This window comes from Ruditapes philippinarum, unplaced genomic scaffold (genome assembly GCF_026571515.1).
Source record: "Ruditapes philippinarum isolate M1 unplaced genomic scaffold, ASM2657151v2 ctg441_1_1_1_1, whole genome shotgun sequence".
NCBI lineage: Eukaryota > Metazoa > Mollusca > Bivalvia > Venerida > Veneridae > Ruditapes > Ruditapes philippinarum.
This window is the reverse complement of record NW_026856228.1, coordinates 22254-44274: the sequence shown is the minus strand read 5'-3', so window position 1 is coordinate 44274 and position 22021 is coordinate 22254. Positions and strand designations below refer to the sequence as shown.

The following is a 22021-nucleotide window of genomic DNA, read 5'->3' as shown; positions in this document are numbered from 1 at the left end:
TTATACACCAATCAGAAAAATAGCCGAGTGTGTGCCTAACAGAATTGCAACATAGTAACGTTTATAATGAAATAAAGATATTCCATTGACACAATTTTACTAGTTAATGTACTGACACATGGAGAAACAATATTTTGAACACGTCATTGCAGCTCCAGCCGTCCAGACATTTGACATTATGTTGAGGTCTCTGGACCTCGATGGCCAGCACATGCCTGCATGTTTTCGTCTGCTTATGTGAGATATATATCGATTACATCGAAGTTTACATTTTTTCCCTAACATATATGTAAGCGTTTAATGACTTATGCATACCACAATTAAATCTAAAACGGAAATTGTGTATGCACAGTGAGAAACAAGTAACTGCACCATCGAGACGATTTATTTTGCTAGTTGTTTTAAACTATTTGTTATTTACAAAAAGAGAAAAGAGCAAATATACAGTAGACATATTATTAAGAAGTCCTTTTTTATGTAGAAATCTATTTATTTATATTTTCTTTTCGTGACATTACGTTTCTGTCAATAACCTTATCGGCCCTATTAATGCTAAAATCGGTCATTTTCCGAAGGACACTTCGGCCCTTTCATGATATAATTTAAGTGTTTTTTTTTTTTTCTTGGTTTATAAAATGAAAAACTCACGTTTTCATATTTGAAATAAAAAAAACAACAAAAAACAACAACAACAACAATGCAATCAAATAATAAATAAAACTATATGGATTATTTATTTATATACATCAGTTTGTTATGCTTACTTAAATGCGGTATTTGACACCAACACACGTATCGATTAAAAAAAAATCTTTGGTTTTTTAGGGTTCGAATTGTCTCAATGCCGAAATAACCCAGAATCTGCTGTTTCATTCCACGCGGGTGTTTTTGCGCGCGAACTTCTATACATGCTTTAATTAAAGGATTTTCTTTACGTTTTCGTAAGTAATGTTGAGCATGTCTGGTTTTGTATGAAAATTTTAAGAAAATGTTTTTTGTTGTTGTTGTTTAATATAGCATAACGTTATCGTATGTCCCAGAATATAAAAAAATGCTGCTTCTGTATAATGATACCGATTTCGGATAAAAAAAAGATTCGGACGAAGATTTAGGGTCGCGGGGAGTTCAAACATTGAAATTGAGTGAGTCTCGTCCAAACTTGCTAGTCTAAAATGTGTTCGATCTTGTTATTCATGCAATTGTTATGATAAAAAGTTTATCTGGGAGGTAAAAATTAGGAAAAAAAAGATCAATTCGAAAATTGGCTTAAAAACCAGGCAAACAGGACGTTTCGGCCCCAAACCAAATCGGCCCCAGTGGAAAAATCGGCCCCTGGACGTTTCGGCCCTTTTTCGCGAGACGTTTCGGCCCTACTATATAGTACAGACAATTAATTAAATTAATTAACAACAATTTATTTAATTACAATTAAACAATTATGACACTTTAATTCTTTAAATAATTATTTATTATCTTTTGATCTCTTGAACCATTTAGATATACGTTAATGTTTTTAAAGATGTAACAAACAATAAAGACAGGTTAATCCTTAATTTTTAAAACAAACCACTAAAACTTCTGGATTAAGAAAGTTTATTACAATTATTCCTTAGAAAACATTATCTTTTGATCTTAATCAAACTATACTTATTTTTTTCAAGGTGTAACTAATTACTAGTAACTGTTTATAGCTTTATGTAAGTAATATCAGAGAAAACTTCAACAAAAAAAAAATAAAACGGTTTTCTATAATCTCCTGATAATATTTTTAATTATTATTATTATTATTAGATAATGATAGATGCTAGATGTTATAAAAGTGATTGAAAGACTGAAACCAAATTATAAATGCTATGTACCTGCTATATATTTATTAATTAGTTTAATCAAACAATGTTGACAGTGACAAAAGAATTATAGATATTATGGCTTCTGTTTTATTTTCATTGTAAAATTATATGACCGAATGTTTCGATTTTCACGTGCATGAACAACTAACTTTCCTTACCTGATAATTAAATGTGTTAGATTTTTCAATATCAAGGAAATAATTACGAGTAGGTATTTATTGTGAGATATTTATAAACATTGAAGTTAACATTAAATGCAACAAGTATCTAATTGTTGATGGTTTTGGTAAAGATTTAATCTTACGTAAAATATATAAGAGGTATTGTAAATCTTTCAAGGTACTTGGAAATTGGCGTTCCACTTCATGGAAATTGTCATTTATGATTATTATAACTATGAAATTTTAATATACCGGTTTAAAACACAGTACTTATTCTGGGGCCGATTTGGTAAAGGGCCGAAACGTCTGGGGCCGAAACGTCTTGGGTAATTTGGGGCCGATATGTCTTGGGGCCGAAACGTCTCGAAATCAAAACCAGTGGTCAAATGACGCAATGTATAAAAAGACAATATTTATTGTATTTGATTATAACAGGGGATTAAACAATTATTCTTTTGTTTTTTCATGTAGATCTGGGACATACGATATCGTATGTCCCAGTGTAGATCAAAGGGGTCCGACACACTTGGGTGTGTTCATATTAGGGGTGTAATCGATTCAATCGATATCAGTGCATCAACGATCTTTGTTATCCGATGCGATATCGATTCCATTTTTTAAATATCGGATATTGAATTCACATATATTTCTAGCTATAGAGACTTCAGCAAACAGGTTTTATAGTACTGATAGACCAAACGTCAAAATAAAAGCGACATATAAAGTTATGGAAGCCAGAACTAACATAATATTTCAAACATTTTTTTTTCGAAAACGGATCAACACCAGAGTTACCTCCCAGTGTCTCTAACGAATACTGCCGAATTTGGTTGTAATCTCGCGTGTCTGCTAAGTGGGGGTCAAGACCCCCCAATTCAGATTTTAAAAAGGGAAAATGCCATGAAATTTTTGTTAGTTTTGTTTCTTTGTAAAAATTATGATAACATATGTTAAACTTTAATCATTATTCCGGTTCTAAACACTATAATTTGCCAATTATACTCCCGCCTTACTAATGGAACAGTAAGGACGTAATTTAGCATAATCTGTAACTACATAATAGCAGCAACAACAACAAAAGTAAAATGGAAAATGCGTTTGACATTACAGTAACTATAGTCATAAGTTGTCTTTAAAAGTTATAATGATAAAAAAGAAACAAATTGTTCACTTTTCGTAGTTTATTTTTTTGCATGTGTTTAAATATAACTGCATATTAAAACAAATTATAAAGGACTTGAAAGCTTCATTTTGCCCGGCAATCGATATATCGCTGTATCGCCGATAATTCATTACCGATATATCGATACAAAAATCCTTATCGATGACACCCCTAGTTCATATATAGTGTAATTAAGTTACACAAGCAATTTGACAAAAAATATATGGACAAATATTTTATATATTTGATATTTGGGCATGTACGAGGCTAAAAGTTGTAAAAACAAGTAAATATAATATAAAAATTTATACATACTTTGCACAACAGCTTCTAAATCCAACTCCAAGGCAAGTAGTAATTTTTTATGTTTAAATTTTGATATATTTAAATTGCGCGGCCTCATAACTTTTGTTTACCTCGACGTCGGTTACAGTTTAAAACTCAGTGTATGGTGTACATGCAGAGCCATATAAAAACTCGAAAGAAATGCAAAATTTGAATTGCTTTTTAAATTCACTGGTTTGCCATGGTTAGACTTTTTTAGGGTTTTTACCTGTTTTATATGATGTGTATAACAAACTAAAAATGTAAAAAAAGCTTGTGTTGCAATTTGTTTGACGTTAAATTTTACTTTAATCGGACTAACAGTTATTTCCTGTATTTCTCTTAAATAAGTTAATAATAAATTATGTATAATATATGCATTGACGACAAAACAAATAAACCAAGAAGATTCCACAGCTGTCATGGCCTATTATTTATTATTTTCCGCCGCGGTCAGGTGAAAATAATAACTGTCAGCTGACATGTCACATGACCAATGACTTTCGTAAACCTTGATGTCTGTCTTTATTTTGAATGTATAAAAATATTATAATGTCATTGTATGATCTGTACATATATTTTTGTCTTTTTAATTTGCTGAAAATTTTGGTTTTTGGTTGTCATGAAAGTTTTTTTTTTATATCATTTGATATTTTAGGGCTGTTCTTATTAATCTATTGTAATAAAATTAATAAAAACACATATAAGGCGGCATTTTAATTCATTAAAATCTGAATATAAAATGACTTTTTCTTGCTGTTATTTTTTCATCATTTTATTTGTCTGGAAAAGTGTACCCACATTTTTTAAGCTGGACCCACATTTTTCAAAACAGGTGGGTACTGTAAAAATCCAGTGGGCATGCTGGATTATATTTTTCATGCCAAAACATGGAAATGAAATGACTATTTTTTAACAATATGAAAAAAGTCACCGAAAATACTAAAAATGGTAATACCCAAAATTACGTTGCTGGAGCATTTACCAAATATTAACTTGTGTGATTTTTTTTTACCAAAAAATTTGCCAATATTATAGTGGTTGGAAAATGATCTTTACCACCCCTTTGACTGAATACAAAACTTTTTTCACAGAGCTTGATTAAATAAATAAAATATTAACATTCATTCAAATGCTAGCAATTGACACCGTGCTCAGGGGCGGCAAAATCAATTGTCCAGGTTGTCCCACAATCTGCATACGGACAAGTGAAAATTTTCTAAAATTTACTATATAAGTATCATACGGACAAGTAAAGAAATTCTTCAAGTAAAAACGGACATGTTAGTCAAAATCAGATTTTGCCGGCCCTCAGGGGTGCTGGTGTCATTGGGGGTGTTCAACCCTTTGTCTCTATATTATATATTCAGTATATATTTTTTTCTAGAATTACTTTTTTTCACTATTCAAACACTTTGCCAAGTCCCTTTTGGCGTATTAAAGTCACATAACCATATATTTTACATAATCACAGTATTCCCACTACTAATTTGAACAGGTGGTATTTTTGTCACTAGCTTCTAAAAACTTGACATACAAAAAGCAAAAGGAGGGTAACAATTTAAAGTGACTGTATTAATTTATAAATTTCATCAATTTCTGTGCTTACATGTAAGAATAAGTGAGGATTTTCCTGCATACAAGTTGGAATTTATGCTTAAAATAAGCGCATATGCGCTTAAATGGGAACACTGAATCAACCTATATATATATATAAGATATCTTATTATAGTATATAGCCCATATAGAACATGAAGATTGTTTCAAGCACCATGCATTTAATATCATTTTTGGTATTTCAGTGAGAATGTTGAGGAGAAGATCAAAGAAGATTAAACTTAAAGAGGACCAAGCATTACTTCTTCTAACAGAAGAGAAGGAGAGAGAAAGGTTTAGGGTGTCATTCATAGACAAATACATAGGTGAGATTTTAAGCTTATTGAATATTTGATAAAATACCCTTAATGTTTCCTTGAAAAAAACACCTAAATAGGTACTTGAATTTAGCTTTTTATCCTGGAATTCTGCAAATCTATCCTTGAAAATGTTACCGACAATATTTAACTTTTTTTCGTACAATAGCAATTGTCGATAGGCCTCCACACTCTGAGATAAATTTTATTAACCGGACACCGGTATCCAACTATTAAACTATTAGTGACGTCACTAACAATGGCTGAGCCTGTATGGAATCCATATTATTTGTGATCATGCTTTAATACGGTTATAAAATGGGTAAGAAATGCTCTTTTCAGCATTGTTGGCTTACAAAGTACAATGGGATAAAATGGACAATGGACCCACACAAAGCTTTGTGCTGTGTTTGTTTTAGAGAAATTGATTTAAAATTGATTGGGGAAAGTGCATTGACCTTGCACGTCAAAAGTAAAAAAACAACTCAAATCTGTGGAAGTTGCCTCCTCGCAACAAATGCATGGTTTTGCATTTGTGCAACAGGATGGTCCTATAGCTCCTTGCATTGATGTGAAGACAGAAAATTGTGAAGTGAATGTGACGGTAACAATAATGTGTTGAAGATTCCCAGGGCTTACACTGGCTCAAATAAAATAATAGCCAATATTTATACCCCCGCACAACAAAGTTGTAAGGGGGGTATACTGGAATCAGCTTATTTATACCCCCGCACAACAAAGTTGTAAGGGGGGTATACTGGAATCAGCTTGTCCGTCCGTCCGGCCGTCCGTCCGTCCGGCCGTCGGTTTTTTCTTGTCCGCCCAATAACTTAAGATTCCTTTGACCCTTAGTCTTCATATTTGGCATGGAGGTTAGTCATGATAAGTAGATGACCCCTATTGATTTTGAGGTCACTAGGTCAAAGGTCAAGGTCACAGGGGCCTTGACTTCAAAAAGCTTGTCCGCCCAATAACTTAAGATTCCTTTGACCCTTAGTCTTCATATTTGGCATGAAGGTTAGTCATGATTAGTAGATGACCCCTATTGATTTTGAGGTCACTAGGTCAAAGGTCAAGGTCACAGGGGCCTTGACTTCAAAAAGCTTGTCCGCCCAATAACTTAAGATTCCTTTGACCTACAGTCGTCATATTTGGCATGGAGGTTAGTCATGATAAGTAGATGACCCCTATTGATTTTGAGGTCACTAGGTCAAAGGTCAAGGTCACAGGGGCCTTGACTTCAAAAAGCTTGTCCGCCCAATAACTTAAGATTCCTTTGACCTACAGTCGTCATATTTGGCATGGAGGTTAGTCATGATTAGTAGATGACCCCTATTGATTTTGAGGTCACTAGGTCAAAGGTCAAGGTCACAGGGGCCTTGACTTAAAAAAGCTTGTCTGCCCAATAACTTAAGATTCCTTTGACCCTTAGTCTTCATATTTGGCATGGAGGTTAGTCATGATTAGTAGATGACCCCTATTGATTTTGAGGTCACTAGGTCAAAGGTCAAGGTCACAGGGCCTTGACTTCAAAAAGCTTGTCCGCCCAATAACTTAAGATTCCTTTGACCCTTAGTCTTTATATTTGGCATGGAGGTTAGTCATGATTAGTAGATGACCCCTATTGATTTTGAGGTCACCAGGTCAAAGGTCAAGGTCACAGGGGCCTTGACTTCAAAAAGCTTGTCCGCCCAATAACTTAAGATTCCTTTGACCTACAGTCGCCATATTTGGCATGGAGGTTAGTCATGATCAGTAGATGACCTCTATTGATTTTGAGATCACCAGGTCAAAGGTCAAGGTCACAGGGACTTTGACTTCAAAAACGTTATCTGCCCAATAACTTTAGATTCCTTTGACCCACAGTCTTCATATTTGACATGGATGTTGATCATGATTAGTAGATGACCCCTTTTGATTTTGAGGTCACTGGATCAAAGGTCAAGGTCATAGGGACTTTGACTTCAAAAAGTTTGTCCACCCATTAACTTAAGATTCCTTTGACCCACAGTCTTCATATTTGGTATGGATGTTGATCATGACTATAAGGTGACCCCTATTGATTTTGAGGTCACTGGGTCAAAGGTCAAGGTCACAGGGACCTTGACAAAAAAAAAGCTTTTCTTCTCAATTGCTAAAGAATGTCCTGTCCGCAATGTATTGATTTTGACATTTTCACATTTGAAGCATGTAGAATACATAACTTAGCAATGCACTGGCTTAGTAACCTCAGATTTGGCAGGGAGGTTGTCCTTGAGCTCTAAATGGCCACTGTTGATTCTGACAAAGTGGTATGCGGGGGTATTCACGCCATGATAGTGGCAGTTCTAGTTTTAACTTGAAAAAATTATAGCCAAAAGTTCAGCGGACTAAATTCATTCCTCCCCCACCCACTCTGTCATCTCAAAGGTTTATACTCATTTGTGCATTTTAAATGTTTTCCAGAGCTTATATTTCATACCAAATGAGTCCATGAAAAACAATATTTTTCCTTGAAATTTCTTGAAAAGTCCTTGAATTTTTAGATGGAATTTCTATGTGAACCATGACTTAAAATATATTGCCTTTCACAAAATGTACCTTCCTGCATTTTGAAGGACAAAAATAGATAAAATTAAAAACACTGGACTCAGATTTTGAGTAGAGGGCCGGCAAAATCTGATTCTGACTTACTTGTTGTTAATTGAAGCATTTTTAGCTCGACTATTCGAAGAATATGACAGCTATTGTAGTCGCGTCGGCGTCTGCGTTTGTAAAAGGTTTTTGTAAATTCAAATATCTCAATTATTGCTTGAGATATTCAATTGAAACTTACAATACTTATTTATAGTAACAATGTACATCAGATTGACAAGTTGGATAACTCTGCCTATAATATTTACAGAATTATGCCCCTTTATGACTTAGAAATTTTGGTTATTAACTTAAAGTTTTTTTGTAAAGTCAAATATCTCAATTATTGCTTGATATATTCAATTGAAATTTACAATACTTTTTTATAGTAACAATGTACATCAGTTTGCAAAATTTCATAACTCTGCCAGCAATATTTGCAGAATTATTTGCCCCTTTGAAACTTAGAAATTTTGGTTAAAGGTTAAAGGTCTTCAAAGATATTTACTTGAAAGTTGAAACTTTACACATGTACTTAGGGTCATAATTGGAGAGTCATAATTGTATGTCACTGACCAAGTTCCATAACTCTACTTGCATTTAGGCAGATTCATCTCCCCTTTTCTACTTAGTCTCTTGGTAATTTTAGGTCACTGACAAAGATACATAATTCTATCTTGCATTGAGGCTGATTTTTCTTCAGAAATTCATGGTAAAGTTTTGCTTGTAAGCTGTTATCTCCATAACTACTGAAGAGTTTGTGCCTTTTTTTGGACATTTTTATGCATTCATAATAATAAAGCAGTGATTTACTTGATAAAACATCTTAATAACAAGCCTTTGTACCTTTTCGGTCAATTTTATGTATTCATAGGTAATTAGCATTATTATTCTTAATAAATTACCCTTGTGACAATTTTTTGAATAGTCAAGCCAATACTGTCCTCCGACAGTTCTTGTATAACTTGTCAGTATGATATTTACATAGAAAATTCTTGAAAATTTTCACTTGTCCATACAGGCTGTCTGTCGGACAACCTGGGCAATAGGGACAATTGAATTTGCCGGCCCTGATTTATAGTATTTATATACTTTTCTTTCTATCATTATATAATCGTCAATCTACATAACATGTTTATTTCTGTTTTTCATTCAAATTCTTGCGCTATTGGCCTTCTGGCTAAGTTAGTATATATAACTTTTCTATTTTAAAATGTATATGTATAAAACATTGTTGAATGCTGCTGTCATTACAAAGGGGGGGGGGGGACATTAATCAATAAATTCATCACAGTTGATTTACGGCCCTGATTAACGGTTTTTCATTTGACAGGTATTACAATTGAAAATGCGTCTGCAGATGATTTTTCACAGAATAACTTTATTTATGAAATGTTTGGAGAGACATAATCTAGATAGGGAGAATTTTACTCACCCAACTGGTTGAGTTTGGTTAACTTTGTTCTTGCCAACTCAAACTTTCACTTGCAAATGCAAGTAGGCAAGTGGATTAGTTGAGGCCTGATAATTATACTGAATAACATAATAGGGTTTATCCTGGAAATGGGACATAATTTGTCGTGTTAAATAATACTAAAATATTGCTGTTTCAGTCCTCGAAATAACCCACTTGCCTGAAGCCTGCCCAGGACAAGTCAAATTAATGACTGGCATGTTAATATTATAACCAGTCTGCCCGAATTTGGCTAAGTTAAAATTTTATTGATACATTTGTAATTAAAAATTCAAATTATTAATTCAAACAAAAAAGAAAATGAAATAAATGTATAAATACATCTCCAGTAAAATCTAAGTTTCTATCAAGTCACATATGTTTATCAAACATGTACATCAGTCTTTCCGAAAGACCGTCGGACCGTCAGCCCTGACCGGTAAAAAATCAGAAGGTCCGATAAAAATATATGTATTGACGGCCCGACGGTCCGGTAAAAATTAAGGATTTATAAAAACCTTACATTCAACATTCAAAACATATCAAAATGTTGTCATTACACAATATAAGCTCGTGCAATGCTTGTCAACTGTTATGCATTCTCATAATGCAAACTTTAATGTAACAACGTAAGATAAAAATATCCGACAACTAGTGTACAATTAAAAGTCAATAAGCGGCCGCGTAAATTACATAAGCGGCCCAGATGTGAAAGGTCACCCGCTATTAGTTTGTTTACACAGATGAAAGTGTCAGTGTATTAATTGGACAATTTACGTCTTTAATCCACAGACTTAGAGTAATGCTTAATTACACGTGTGCTCAACTGGACAGGTATTTAGCTATGAAAGATCGTCCAAGATGTTGACAAAAATTAAACTATACTGTGAAGGTACCAAAATCATTGAACAATTAATCTGTCAACTTCACTAAATTACCGATATATATAATTCTGTTTACATATGCCAGACTTTTGCTGAAATTTACCCTCTCATTTTGCTAGTATATAGTCTGTATGAAATTAAAGTTTAAATAGCAAAATCCATTGAATACATGTATAACAATATTTATGTTAACATTTTGATTGTGGTGAAAAAAGAAAACTTCACTTTGTTGATAATACAATTTTCTTTTTGTACACAAATTTTTTGACTGCTGACACTTACCAAATGACTCAAAATGCTATACCAATCAGGTTTTTTCGGTCCAGTAAAATCATGTTTGGTCCAGTAAAAATTTTCAGTTTACAGGACCTACTGTCCAGTAAAACTCAGAAGTCTTTCGCATAGACTGATGTACATGTCACAAGCGACAGCGGTCTGTATTTACACGATAAAGTTTGTTTGCAAATTTTACACTTCGATGAAACTTGCAGTTTAATGGGGGAAATCTCCATCAGGAGTGGAATTTTGGGGAAAAGGTAGTTATTTGGGTTTGGGAAGTAGCCAGATAACAGCTATAGTAAAGAAGTGTAAAAAGGCCATGTCAAATAACATATACAAAAGACTTTATATACATTTACAGGAGCATCATTATTATAATTATTACGAAAGGCCGGTACAACCTGTGAAAAAAGTTTACTCAAAAACATGGAAAAAAAATTTACTATAAAACAAGATTTTTTTTTGGATACCAAACATAATGAACTGACAAATGACAACCATGATAATTTGGTCGACATGTTCAGGAATAAAAAGAAGAAAGCTTAAAACGTAAATTAATCATTAAATTTATGAATAAAGGAATAAAAGTGATGATCTATTCTTGTTTATATTTTCACAATTAACAGATTTCAAGCTAAAAATTCACAATTTTAGGGGGTATGGACTGTTGTGAATAAAGCAACAAAAAATCATCGGTCTTAGCAAAAAACCCACTAGAGATCTTAAAACTTTATATGTAAGTGAAATTAACTGTATAGATGTCTTTCTGTGTCCAGATGTTTTTTATGATATTCATTTCTAGATATTGTAAAGGCTGATCAATATTCAAGTGTAACAGTATTGTTTGTACATGTAGATTTTTTTTTTAATAAAGGGCATGGTGTATTCACCCTAGAAAATTGTGATGCTGGAGAACTTCTACTTGAATACAGAGGAAAGCTAAGACAGAATAATCATGAGACTGATATTCAAGATACAACATTTTTATACTATTTTGAACATGAAAGGAAAAGTTACTTGTAAGTTTTTTATGCATGTTTGATATCCCATCCAAAGTCCCTGCTAGAAATTATCAACTTTGTAAATGACCTGTATATACTGTTTCATTATATGCACCGCCTCCGTGGTCGAAGGGTTAGAGTCAATGACTTCTAATCCAGTTATCTCTCTGGCGTGGGTTCAATCCCCGGGAGATGTTTGGTAGTTTAGCGAGGAGGAAGGTAGTCAAGTACTGGTGTAACTCTCCAGGAATGATGGTAAGGAAACTACCCGCCTATATGACTGAAATACTGTTGGGAAAAGGCGTAAAATGAAACAAACAAACTAACATTACCGACATGTTCCGCTTTTCTGCACATATGGCGACCAGAGCTAAAAATAGAAAAATCTTATCCGGCATTCATTCAGGTCAAACTAGAAAAATTGGTGAAGAACCACTAAAATATACCGTCTTTACTAGATTTTTAAAAAAGAGGTCAAAATGTACATTTTTCATCCCTGACCAACTCTTATAAAGCATTTGATATTGTGCTTGTCTGTTCTAATTCATTCTGATGATTTAAGTTGATATTTCATTATTCATGAAATTTACGTTTCTGTTTTCAGCATTGATGCTACAAATAACTCTTCCATAGCTCGCATGGCTAATGATATTGACTATGCCACAAAGGCCAATTGTAAAATGAAAAAAGTTGTTGTAAATGGTGTTCCTAGACTTGGGTTATTTGCTTTGAATGAAATAAGTAAAGGAACAGAACTGAGATATGACTATGGAGATAAACTTGCCCCATGGAGAAAACAACAGGTGGGTAAAATTATATGATATATACACTTAAATGTCTAAGTGATCTAAAAAATCTTAATTTGTGTGAATTTTACCTGTAATGGACTAAACAGTATTGCTTGCAGTTCTTTGATAATTACTTTTTATTGCAAGGTGTATAACACAAACTTTCTACAGGTTGAATTGAGAATTGAGATAAAAAGAAACTACTCTCTCCATGTGGTTTCAGTTGTAGACCACCAGTTTACAGCTGCCCCAGTCATACTGGATCATTCCATTGGTTAAGTTAAGATCTAACGGACATTCATGAAAGTATTCAAGGAATAAATACTGTTGATATCCCACAATGGTTCCTACTATTCAGTGTTGTTTAGTGTGTTGGCAGACCATATTTAGCTAAACAGAGCATACTCAGGGTGAGCTTTTAGGATTGAAGAATATATGTTGTCAGTCCACATTTAGTTTGTTAACAATCTAACAGTCACATTTTTGCCTCAATCATCATAAAATTATGTCTTGAAATTTGTCCACACAGCCAAAAATATGGAAAAGCTCTGTTTAAATTGACATTGTTTTAGGAGCAGATATGTACATCATCATATCAGTTTCAGATGATGATACTTTATCTGCTTTTCATTTACAAAATACAGTATTTATTGTTTGTAATCAGGTGAGCAATATATAGGCCATCATGGCCCTATTGTTTTTCAATTCTGTAAAGAACTTTGATCAACCATACATATGCTTCAAACAAATCCTAACCTGGTTTTATTGACATAATTTGTGTATTCACTGTGTAATAATAATAGCTGATTTCTCTGTTTTAAACCAACATTTTTTTTCAGAAGAATCATATGAGACCTGCCCTGTACAGACAACCAAGAAGTAGTTCTGTTTAAACATTTTTAGCTCACCTGTCACAAAGTGACAGGATGAGCTTTTGTGATCGCTTTTCGTCCGTGTTTGAAAAAACCCAAATAGCTAGAGTTTAGATATTAAGCATGAAACTATATTGTTCACAAGGTGACACATCCGACTCGCGGAGTTCTAGTTTTTCAATGCACTCAACATCAAAATTGTTACATATATTTTTTGTTGTTTTCAATTGGCCTAAGTATGTGTATGAGGTAGAACTACCTTTTATTCTGAATATACCCTCCTGAAATGTTTAACGTGGTAACTTTTTACACGAATGTCGTTAAAAACAAAGTCACTTTCAAAAGTAATTGACTCATTACAAGGCACAGTATAAATGTCTTTAACTTTAAAATAGATAATTTTAACTTCTTTTCATCATTTATTACTATATTAATATTAACTTCATATAGGAGTAATCCTTGATATCTACGTGAATAAATATGCACTTACAGATTTTAGCACTAATCTTTCAGATGCCTCTCAGGAATGTGCTCAAGCTCATACAAACATGCTTATGCCATTGGAAAACAAAACTATTCATAATTACAATTTTAATATGTTGAGTGCATTGAAAAGAAATATAAACTATTCAACGAACATATATGTATTTGCTGCGGGAGGGCTTATGTCCGCCTTATAATTTTCACGGGAGGGCTTCTGTCCGCCAAGTAATTTTTACGGGAGGGCTTTTGTCCGCCAAGTAATTTTTACGAGAGGGCTTTTGTCCGCCCTGTCATTTTCACGGGAGGGCTTTTGTCCGCCTTGTCATTTTCACGGGAGGGCTTTTGTCCGCCTTGTTACTTTTTGACGAGAGGGCTTTTGTCCGGGAGGGCTTTTGTCCTACACTCCTTAAAAGTGGATGAGTGGTTGTTCTTAATTCTGGATCATGTAACCATTGACTTAAAGAACCTAATGTAAAAAAGAGTCATATGTAGGGGGTGGTCTTAAGTAGGGATTCTACTTAACATTGAATGTAATCAATTATCAATCAATTACTCTCATAAAATAATTGTAATTTAATTGATTACAGAGGCAAGTGAGAGTAATCAATCTTAATCAATTACAATAAAATCTGTAAGTAATTGTAATTTAATCATCCCCAGGTCTGCATGAAACATCTTCTAGTAAGTGTCTACAAAGTTTGTTCAAATAAAAGCCCTAGGGTCATAACTGGCCCCGCCCTTGGGGTGTCATTGTTTTTAGATATATTTGTATAGTAAAAACATAAAAAATAAAATGCCTTGGAATAAAATTGGCCCTGCAAGGGGGAGCGGGGGGGAGGGAGGTAATTGTTTTTCATTATATGTGTGTACTATACAGGTGAGCGACCTCAGGGCCATCATGGCCCTCTTGTTTCTGTACAGTTTGATTGTTACTTTAAAGCTGCTCAAATGCATATTTTGGTGGAAAATTAAGTGGTATCATATTTTGGGGTAGATTATCAGCGTTTTTGCATTTTTATTCACTGACACATATGTACATGAGCAGCTTTCACCTCTACAGCATACACAGCCAAACTTTATTTAAAGGACAGTCAAGGGATGCACCTACTTTATTCTCAAGATTTAAATATTCTGAAATAGATTGTGATAATTTGGGAAAAATTTAGTAAACTAGATTTTGATAATTTGGGAAAAATTAAGTATTTTCTATACAAACAGGTTGTTATATATTAATGATGGTCTTAAAATGGGCATACATATGATGTTCATTGTAGGAACTGAGTATAAGTGGTTTGCCTTTTTATTGGATTTGAAAATTATGGGATCCATCTGGATGTCAGATGGTCCTTTATATTTTTGTATTATTTCATGATCCATTTAAAAAGTTTTGATTCAGATTTTGTCATCTAAAAAGAAAGTGATGAATTTATGTGAGAACAAGCATTGTGTTTTGTTTGAGGTAATCTGTCATTTTACTTCGTTATAATGAATCTCTTACAAAAGATTAATGGGTCTAAGCCTGGTAAGCAATTTGAATGAACTTTGATGAATCTTAGCCATAAAATCTGTCCAAAAATGCCATAAAATTTGTACAAAAATATAATGCTTCACCAAAAAGCTAACTTCAGAACTTTACTACATCAATTTTTGAAAAAAAGACATGTATTGGAGTAAATTTTATCAGTTTTTTTATCACCTGATTAACTAGTCTTACATGGATGACATATGGTCAGCAGTTTTGTATACAAAATTTTTATTTATATATATTTGTAGACACTTTAATTGGCTGATAATATGTTATTTGATGTTGTTATTTGTTCTTTTGATTTTCCTGAAGATTAAAATGTTCTGTTTGTAAAGTTTAAAAAACAAAGCTAAATGAATTAAGGTATTACCATCCTAAAGCCTTACGTCTGCTTTGAAGAGTATTCAAATAAAACTACTGTTAACTACATTGAAACTGAGGGCCTTAGGTTCAAACCTCAGATGGGTCAACATTTTTTCTTTCTTTTTTTCTTTAACATTATTTATGTATCTCTCCATCCATTTTGGGTAGAAAAAAGTGTTAATTTTTTATTATTTAATTTATATAGGTATTTCTTGGCTAAATAATGCTAAATCTAGTAAAATATATGGTACCGGATATTTTCAAAGTGTAATAAAATCAAAACTAGACGGTAAAAGTATTTAATATTTCACAAGATCAACCAAAATACTTTTTTAAAATGTAGGGAAACTTTGAAAGCAGGCACTCATTTGGGTAAATTTTAAGGATTTTTTAAATTGAGCTCCCTAAGTAAAAAAATGGTCAAACACATGTTAAAAATGGGTGGGGTAGGGTAACATTTTTATACATATTTTATAAATTTTGAGTAGAAACCATAATTTTGTTTATGTTGATGGTTAGCTGATTAGCACTATTATTTTCTTACCAAAATAATGGGAAAAGGATTTTCATTAGAATGTTATTGCAGATCATTTAAAGGTTTCTGAAAAAGGGCTCTCTTACACCCTAGCTTCAGTTCATAAAAGTGGCCATAACTCGATTTCCGTATGGTAAAGTTTGTTTAAATTTTGCACACAGGTATAATTTAAGGTAATGGTATATATCTGACCTGTGATATAAATTTCTTATTTAAGTTTCTTATTGTGCCTGTTAGGGTGGTAATACCTTAATTACTGAAGAAAACATCTAGCTGTCTTCCTGATAAAAAACAGAGACAAGAGGGACATAATTTCTTTGGATGGGGCTTTGATTTCAAGAGTCTACTGTACTCTAGAACACATTATAGTGAGGTTGTGAGGACCTTAATGATTGAAGTCCTCAGGTTGACACATGAGTCAGTTTTTTTTATGCCCCCTCTTCAAAGAAATGGGGGTATATTGCTTTGCATTTGTCCGTCTGACTGTCAGGTGGTCATTCTGGAGACAAGAGAATCAATAACTAAAGAATGCTTAGGCCTAAGAACTTAAAACTTTGTATGATAATTGGTAATGACCAGTAGATGACCCCTATCTGTTTAGGGGGTCAAAGGTCAAGGTCACATTGATCTTGTAGGAAAAAACCATTTGATCAATAACAAAAGAACGCTTAGGCCTAGGAACTTCAAACTTGGAATAATGATTGTTCATGACCAGTGGATTGATTTTTTGGTCAATAGGTCCAAAGTCAGTCACAGTAATTTGGTCATGTGACTAAGTGGCTGCAGATAAGGGTCATACATGTTTTACAAACATATCTTGTTTGTTGTTGTTTTTTATGTGGCCTCATTGTTTTGCAAAAAAATATTCCATAGGGATGGAATAATAAAGGGCATTTTCAGTAAGTTTATTGGATGATGAATTGCAAAGTGTCTGTTATCCATTTTTGCCTTCAAACAGGGGCGGAAATAAAGTCCCATTCCAATTCTTAGATAACCTTTTTTGTTCCCAGTTCTAGGAAAAAATTCTAACAGTAGCAGCTGCAAAAAATAAAACTGTTTCTATTCTAAAGAAGATACACTGTCATAATATGTTTTTTTTTTCTTCCAAGAAGTGATTTATTATATGACAATACATTAATAAAAATAAATATAAATAACATAAATATTCATGGGGTAATTTCTAACTTATAGAATTTCTAAAACTTTTTAATTAATCTGCTGCCTATGACCTTCCCAAAAAAATGTTAAAAAGCACTGATTTATATTTTAGTATATATTTTAGTTTCAGCACAGATTTTTAAGGCAGTTTTTAATCAGTCTTAACTGCAGAATCTCAGATGACAGTGATATATATCCTGTTTTCTCATATTCTCGGGGGGTTAAGGACTAAACTTGGTTGCATAATATTTATAAAACATTCTGTTACAGTATTTTTAGCCTGATACACAGAGAAATACCTTATAATACAAAGAAAGAAAGATCATAACTGTTAGCAAAACAAAAGATATTTCTGCTTGTATATAATGACCTTCACCCTCTATGTGAAGCAGGTGCTTTCTCGTATTCTCGTGGAATTTGATTGGTTGTTAAGGCTGGTCGCTATATGATGATTTTATTCTACTTACCAGTTCAAATCATTAGTGCCACACCTAATTAAGTGTTAAAATGGCCTAAATCTGTAATTTTATTGTGTTTTAATAACAGCTTGGCAGGCCATATCAAACTTTTAGGATCATATTGACGCCTCTTTGGTACCAAATGATTTTGATTGTTCCAAAAATAGTTTGAACTCCATTTAGTGTTGTTATTTACATAATCTCTCTAATATATATTAAGTTTACGTTTATTTATTAGTGACTTATTAGTTATATGAGCATTAAACAATGAATACTACTGTTTTCAATTGCAGTTGTCAAAAATGAAATGTGTTTAGGACAAACAATGTTTCATTATTGGTTTTTAATTGGAGTTCATATCTTTTTTATATTATCTATTCGTGGTACAAATATTTTGAGCTGTATTGTATAAATAGTAGTGTGAGACCGTCATTTGAAGCGTCTTGCGTCAGAGACACGCTACAGGTTTCTGCAACATGGAAAAAACTAGAAAATTGATGACTTTTGGGGGAAAATTGATAAATTTAATGTTTATTCTCTGGATTTTACGCTTATTTCCACAGGTTTTTTTAGCTCACCTGTCACAAAGTGACAGGGTGAGCTTTTGTGATCGCTTTTCGTCCAGCGTCCGTCCGTCCGTAAACTTTTACTTTAAATGACATCTCCTCATAAACCACTAAGCCAATTTCATCCAAACTTCACAGGAATGTTCCTTTGGTGGTCACCTTTAAAAATTGTTCAAAGAATTTAATTCCATGCAAAACTCTGGTTGCCATGGCAACCGAAAGAAAAAACTTTAAATATCTTCTTTTAAAAAACCATAAGAGCTAGAGCTAAGATATTTGGCATGAAACATCATCTAGTGAGTGTCTACCAAGTTTGTTCAAATAAAAGCCCTGGGGTCAAAATTGGCCCCGCCCCGGGGGGTCATTGATTTTCCCTATATGCATATAGTAAAAACTTAAAAAATCTTCTTTTAAAGAACCCAAAGAGCTAGAGCTAAGATATTTAGCATGAAACATGTTCTAATTGGTGTCTACCAAGTTTGTTCAAATAAAAGCCCTGGGGTCAGAATTGGCCCCGCCCCGGGGGTCATTGATTTTCCCTATATGCATATAGTAAAAACTTAAAAAACCTTCTTTTAAAGAACTCAAAGAGCTAGAGCTTAGATATTTGGCATGAAACATCTTTTAGTGAGTGTCTACCAAGTTTGTTCAAATAAAAGCCCTGAGGTCAAAATTGGCCCCGCCCCGGGGGTCATTGATTTTCCCTATATGCATATTGTAAAAACTTAAAAAATCTTCTTTTAAAGAACCCAAAGAGCTAGAGCTAAGATATTTAGCATGAAACATGTTCTAATGGGTGTCTACCAAGTTTGTTCAAATAAAAGCCCTGGGGTCAAAATTTGCCCCGCCCCGGGGGGTCATTGATTTTCCCTATATGCATATAGTAAAAACTTGAAAAATCTTCTTTTAAAGAACCCAAAGAGCTAGAGCTAAGATATTTAGCATGAAACATCTTCTAATGGGTGTCTACCAAGTTTGTTCAAATAAAAGCCCTGGGGTGAAAATTGGCCCCGCCCCGGGGGGTCATTGATTTTCCCTATATGCATATAGTAAAAACTTAAAAAATCTTCTTTTAAAGAACTCAAAGAGCTATGGCTAAGATATTGAGCATCAAACATGTTCTAATAGGTGTCTACCAAGTTTGTTCAAATACAAGCCCAGGGGTGAAAATTGGCCTGCCCCGGGGGTCATTAATTTTCTTTATATGTGTTTAGCAAAAACTTTAAATCTTCTTTGAAAAACCCAAATAGCTAGAGTTTAGATATTAAGCATGAAACATCTTCTAGTAAGTGTCTACAAAGTTTGTTCAAATAAAAGCCCTGGGGTCAAAACTGGCCCGGCCCCAGGGGTGTCATTGTTTTTAACTATATGTGTATAGTAAAAACTAAAAAAAATCTTCTTTTAAAAAGCCCAATGAGCTAGAACTTAAATGTTTAGCATGAAACATCTTCTTATGGGTGTCTACCAAGTTTGTGCAAATAAGAGCCCTTGGATTAAATTGGCTCTGCAACGTTGGGGGAGTGGGGGTTGGGGGGGCCTATATACAGGTGAGCGACCTCAGGGCCATCATGGCCCTCTTGTTTGTTTTTTATCTGTTTTTGCCGCATTTCTTTTATTTTTTTAATGGAGATGAAAATGCTCTGCTAAATAGACATGTTTTCGGATATCGACGGAAGTCGCAAGCGTCGCTTCCATCCGTTTTAATGATTCCACGAGAATACGAGAAACCCCGAGAATACGAGAAACAACGATAGTATAAGTTTAATATTCCATGTAGATACTCAATTTACTATAAATTGGCTCTGCTGTGTGAAAATGTACCATATGAATAATGTTGGCACTCAAACATCTTCACTTATTGACAATCCAATTAACATTTCATAGAATGTGGTCAAATGGACCTGATGTGAATTAATTTAACAAGATTGATTCACTTCATTTTTCAGGTCCAAAAAGGGAACATCATTTTGTTTGCTCAGGCAGTATACAAACAAAGGTAAATAAATTTTTTGTTTTTATAACTAATAGCATTTCCTGACTGGACAATTAAAGTTATAAAATAATATAATTTCTGCATGAATGAATATTCAAGAGATGTTATTTTTAGCTCACCTGTCACAAAGTGACAGGGTGAGCTTTTGTGATCGCTTTTCGTCTGGCATCCGTCCGTCCGTCTGTCGTCCGTCCGTAAACTTTTACTTTAAATGACAACTCTTCATAAACCACTAAGCCAATTTCATCCAAACTTCACAGGAATGTTCCTTTGGTGGTCACCTTTAAAAATTGTTCAAAGAATTTAATTCCATGTAGAACTCTGGTTGCCATGGCAACCGAAAGAAAAAACTTTAAATATCTTCTTTTAAAAAACCATAAGAGCTAGAGCTTAGATATTTGGCATGAAACATCTTCTAGTGAGTGTCTACCAAGTTTGTTCAAATAAAAGCCCTGGGGTCAAAATTGGCCCCGCCCCGGGGGGTCATAGATTTTCCCTATATGCATATAGTAAAAACTTAAAAAATCTTCTTTTAAAGAACCCAAAGAGCTAGAGCTAAGATATTTAGCATGAAACATGTTCTAATTGGTGTCTACCAAGTTTGTTCAAATAAAAGCCCTGGGGTCAAAATTGGCCCCACCCCGGGGGGTCATTGATTTTCCCTATATGCATAAAGTAAAAACTTAAAAAATCTTCTTTTAAAGAACTCAAAGAGCTATGGGTAAGATATTGAGCTTCAAACATGTTCTAATAGGTGTCTACCAAGTTTGTTCAAATAAAAGCCCGGGGTCAAAATTGGCCCCGCCCCAGGGGGTCATTGACTTTCACTATATGCATATAGTAAAAACTTAAAAAGTCTTCTTTTAAAGAACCAAAATAGTTAGAGCTAAGATATTTAGCATGAAACATGTTCTAATAAGTGTCTACCAAGTTTGTTCAAATAAAAGCCCTGGGGTCAAAATTGGCCCCGCCCCGGGGGGTCATTGATTTTCCCTATATGCATATAGTAAAAACTTAAAAAATCTTCTGTTAAAGAACTCAAAGAGCTATGGCTAAGATATTTAGCATCAAGCATGTTCTAATAGGTGTCTACCAAGTTTGTTCAAATCAAAGCCCTGGGGTCAAAATTGGCACCGCCCCGGGGGTCATTGATGTTCCTTATATGTGTATAGCAAAAACTTAAAAAATCTTCTTTGAAAAAACCCAAATAGCTAGAGTTAAGATATTAAGCATGAAACATCTTTTAGTGAGTGTCTTCAAAGTTTGTTCAAATAAAAGACCTGGGGTCAAAATTGGCCCCGCCCTGGGGGTCATTGATTTTCTTTATATGTGTATAGCAAAAACTTAAAATCTTCTTTGAAAAAACCCAAATAGCTAGAATTTAGATATTAAGCATGAAACATCTTCAAGTATGTGTCTACAAAGTTTGTTCAAATAAAAGCCCTGGGGTCAAAACTGGCCCGGCCCCAGGGGTGTCATTGTTTTTAACTAAAAAAAATCTTCTTTTAAAAAGCCCAATGAGCTAGAGCTTAGATGTTTAGCATGAAACATCTTCTTATGGGTGTCTACCAAGTTTGTGCAAATAAAAGCCCTTGGATTAAATTGGCCCTGCAACGTTGGGGGGGGGGGCAATATACAGG

General features: G+C 33.7%; 1 protein-coding gene across 3 annotated transcripts in view; it reads left to right on the top strand.

Annotated features, from left to right (window-relative positions):
* The first annotated feature begins 738 nt into the window (after nucleotides 1-738).
* The window catches only part of LOC132745869 (uncharacterized), a 43529-nt gene continuing 22246 nt past the window's right edge, over nucleotides 739-22021 (top strand). The window contains exons 1-6 of one of the 3 annotated variants that reach the window (XM_060734871.1): nucleotides 739-941; nucleotides 5300-5419; nucleotides 11514-11658; nucleotides 12245-12443; nucleotides 13268-13307; nucleotides 20335-20384. In XM_060734871.1, the coding sequence (XP_060590854.1) occupies nucleotides 5305-5419; nucleotides 11514-11658; nucleotides 12245-12443; nucleotides 13268-13307; nucleotides 20335-20384 (549 nt within the window). In that variant the 5' untranslated portion in view covers nucleotides 739-941; nucleotides 5300-5304. Of the gene's footprint in view, nucleotides 942-5299; nucleotides 5420-5512; nucleotides 5733-11513; nucleotides 11659-12244; nucleotides 12444-13267; nucleotides 13308-20334; nucleotides 20385-22021 lie in introns of those variants that run through there. The other 2 variants (XM_060734872.1, XM_060734873.1) reach the window with 2 other exon arrangements.